The sequence below is a fragment of the Microtus ochrogaster genome, linkage group LG2, assembly GCF_000317375.1.
Source record: "Microtus ochrogaster isolate Prairie Vole_2 linkage group LG2, MicOch1.0, whole genome shotgun sequence".
In the NCBI taxonomy this organism is placed as follows: domain Eukaryota; kingdom Metazoa; phylum Chordata; class Mammalia; order Rodentia; family Cricetidae; genus Microtus; species Microtus ochrogaster.
In genome coordinates, this window is record NC_022028.1 from 3,721,224 (window position 1) to 3,725,138 (window position 3,915).

General features: G+C 46.9%; 1 protein-coding gene across 2 annotated transcripts in view; it reads left to right on the forward strand.

The window, feature by feature from the left end:
• Positions 1-3,915, forward strand: part of Cnpy3 (canopy FGF signaling regulator 3) — a 16,667-nt gene that overhangs the window by 4,106 nt on the left and 8,646 nt on the right. For both annotated transcript variants that reach the window (XM_026785664.1, XM_005359726.3), the window contains exon 2: positions 616-739. In XM_026785664.1, the coding sequence (XP_026641465.1) occupies positions 616-739 (124 nt within the window). The remainder of the gene's footprint in view (positions 1-615; positions 740-3,915) is intronic.

Here is a 3,915-nt window from a genome sequence, read left to right on the forward strand (position 1 = left end):
GGACAGTGTGCCTGTAGGGGACAGTGTGCCTGTAGAGCTCAGAGGAAAGTGTACATGGAACAAGAATTCCATGCTACAAGATAGTTATGAGCTGCCATGTGGGTGCCTGGAACGGAACCCAGGTCCTTTCAAGAGCAGCAAGTGGTCTTAACCATGGCGCCATTTCTCCAACCTCACTAATTGTTTACCTTTTGAGACATAAGTCTTACCATGTAGCCCTGGCTGTCCTGGAATTTATTATGTTTTGAAGGCTGTTCTTGAACTCACAGAAATCCTTCTGCCTCTGTTTCCTGATTACTGGCATTAAAGGTGTGTGCTACCATACCTGGCTATGTTTTGAAATTTTTACTTGTTACCTGTGTTACCCAGGCTGGTTTTAAATTTACAATCCTCCTTCTCAGGTGCCCAAATATTTATTTATTATAAGGTGTTGGGAGCTGAGGTATATAGATAAAGGCTGGGAATGGGCGTGCAGTAATGAATTTTCATTTGTGGCCTGGGCCTCATTTCCAGAGTGAATATTGGTTTGGCCCAGGCTCCTGGGTTTTTTTTGGCTGGTGCTGGCCTCCAGAAGTTGTTTGTACTCAGTGGGCTCCCCATGTTTTCTTTCTCCAGTGTGCAAGTATGTTGCAGTGGAGCTGAAGTCAGCTTTTGAAGAAACTGGGAAGACCAAGGAAGTGATTGACACAGGCTACGGCATTCTGGACCGGAAGGCCTCGGGAGTCAAGTACACCAAGTCGTAAGTGAATGGCGACCTGGTGTCTGGCCTGCTTCAGTTTGGGTTTTATGTGGTGGGGGTTGGAAAATGAGGGCTGAGTGTTATACTTCTTGTTTTCCTTCCATCCAGGCAAACCTACAACAAAGACTTTGCTCATAGTAATAGACTCAAGTCTGTCCACTGATTCTGCCAGTAAAGGCCAATGATCTTCATAAACCCTCTTTCTGTGCCTCAGAGTCCTCATCTAGAAAAGCGACCATGACCAGGCGAGTCCCTGGTTAGTTCCTGAAGTCACAAGACCTCATGACCAGTGTAATTCATAAGAAATATTGCTGGATGGTGGTGGTTCATGTCATTAGCCCTAGCGCCTAGGAGACAGAGGCAGGCAGATCTCTGAGTTCAGACCAGCCTGGTGAATAGGTGAGTTCCAGGACAGCCAGGGCTACACAGAAAAACCCTGTCTCAAAAGACAAAACAAACAAAAATTACTAGCATAGGATTATTAGAGGATTTTTTAATTAATTAATTATTGGGCTGGGGGGCAGGGTTTCCCTTTGTAGCCCTTGCTGTCCTGGAATTCACTGTAAGACCAGGTTGGCCTTGAACTCACAGTTTAAAGACATGTGCCACCACTACCTGGTGACAGAGCCTAAATTTTTTTTAAAATATTTATTTATTTTTATTTGCTTTGGTGTTTACCTACGTGTATGTCTGTGTGAGTTTGTTGGGTCTTCTGGAACTGGAGTTACAGACAGTTATGCGCTGCCATGTGGGTGCTGGGAATTGAACCTGGGCCCTCTGGAAGAGCAGTCAGTGCTCCTGACAGCTGAGCCGTCTCTCTAGTCCCCCGGAGCCTAAATTATAAAACAAATTTTTTAACTTAAAAGAAGACACGTGGCCGGGCGGTGGTGGCGCACGCCTTTAATCCCAGCATTCAGGAGGCAGAGGCAGGTGGATCTCTGTGAGTTCGAGACCAACCTGGTCTACAGAGCTAGTTCCAGGACAGGCTCCAAAACCACGGAGAAACCCTGTCTCGAAAAAAAAAAAAAAAAGAAGACAGGTGTTGCTGGAGAGATGGCTCAGCAGTTAAGAGCACTGGCTGCTCTTCAGAGGTCCTGAATTCAATTCCTAGCAACCCAACCATATGGTAGCTTGTATATATGCAGGCAGAATGTTGTATACATAATAAATAAATAAATCTTAAAAAAAAAAAGAAATACACGTTTTGCTATTAGAATGATGCATATCTAGGCATCCCATAGTCCTTGCACTTGGGAGGAGGTGGAAGCCGAAGATTTTTGCAGTTTTGAGGCCTCCTCCTTGGTCTACCCTGGGAGTTCCAGGCTGCCCAGAGCTACACAGCAACAAAACAGAAACCTGGGCAAACAAAAAAGATATGTGTTGGGCATGGTATCTCAAACCAGACATCACAATTGCTGTGAGGCCGAGGCAGGCCTGAGACAAGTTTAAATTCCTGCCCTACTCGGGCAGGGCACGATGGTTAGTGTTAATTCCCAATTTGATAGACCCTGGAATCCCTGGGGGATGGGCCTCTGGGCATGTCCGCAAGGGATTATCTAGATTAAGGTTAGCCTCTGAGAATGCATATAGAGATTTATCTTGATTACAAACCATTAGTTAAGTGGCAAGACTTTTTCTTTTTTTCTTCTTCTTTTTTCTTTAGGCAGGGTTTCTCTGTGTAGCCCTGACTATCCTGGAACTCACTCTGTAGACCATGCTGCATGCTGGCTGCAAATTTAGGGAACCACCTGCCTCTCTGCCTCCCAAGTGCTGGAATCAAAGGCGTGTGCTACCACTGCCTGGCCATATTTTCAGTTCTGAATAAGTGAATTATTAAGTACACAGCAAGCCAAAGTAAAAGAATAAATAGTGGATGGATGGATGGATGGATGGATGGATGGATGGATGGATGGGAAGGAAGGATGGACCAACAGCATTAAACCATCTGTCTAAGCATCTGGAAGAAATGAGCTGGGGAAGCCCATTGAAGCAGCCAGCTAGAGTTCTCCATCAGAAGTCCCTCCAGACCAGTGTCCCTCAAGCGAGGCTTCCAAGTAAAGGAACAGCGACAGAGATCAAGTCAAATAAAGCTTTCACCAACATCCAGCAGAAACTAGAGGAGCTGAAGCAGTCAGAGGGGTCCCGCTGAGCACCTCATATGGGCAAGCCAGTCATGACTGGACTCCCGGCTTCCGTTTTCCACTGCAGGCATTCTTTTGTCATGGGATAAGCAGTGATAGCTTCTGCTGGAAGTAGTTCATTTTCCAGCTGTGCTCTAGGCACAGGGTCCAAAATCAGCCAGGGGATAAGGCTCTGGGCATGCCTGTTTTATTGTGTTCTCCTCCCCTACCACCCATGCCAGAAACACAATGCCTTAAGGACATTTGGAAAAAAAGATGTGCTGAAAGGGGCAGGGGTGCGGTGAGTACAGTTGGTGGGACAAACCTGCTTCCAGAGTTACGTCTCAGTGAGCCCAAACAACACATGGTGGTTTATTATACCATGATTGGTGCTCATATTGATAGCTAGACTCTTGATCATTGTTTGCTTCATCTGTTCCATGTTGGTTTTACTTTAAACCAGATGGGTAAGCTTTGCCATGTTCAGTATAGACAGGGCTGCCAGATCCCAGAAAAGACGATGAAGTCATGACCCGAGAGGTGCAGACAACTGACTTGAAAGAAATGGTTTACTGTGTGCAGTGGTGCACCCCTTCAATCCCAGCATCTGGGAGGCAGAGGCAGGTGGCTCTGAGTTCAGCACCACCCTGGTCTGTATGGAGAGTTCCAGGCCAGCCAGGTCTACATAGTGAGATCTTGTCACCAGAACACAGAAAGTGGTTAATAGGAGGAGTTGGAGGGTGGCGGTTGGGAAAGCGCTTGTTGTGCAAGCGTGAGAATTAGGTTTGATTCCCAGCACCTACATAAAAAGCCAGGCAGAGTGGTACTCATTTCTGAGCCCCTGACAGAAGGGCTGGCCAGGAGGGGTCCTGCGGCTTGTTTCATGCCTAAGTCTAGCCCAGAAGGTGAGCTGCAGGTTCAGAGAGACCCTGTCTCAAAAAATGGAAAGTGTGCCTTTAATCCCAGCACTTGTGAGGCAGAGGCAGGCGGATCTCTGTGAGTTCGAGACCAGCCTGGTCTACAGAGCTAGTTCCAGGACAGGCTCCAAAACCACAG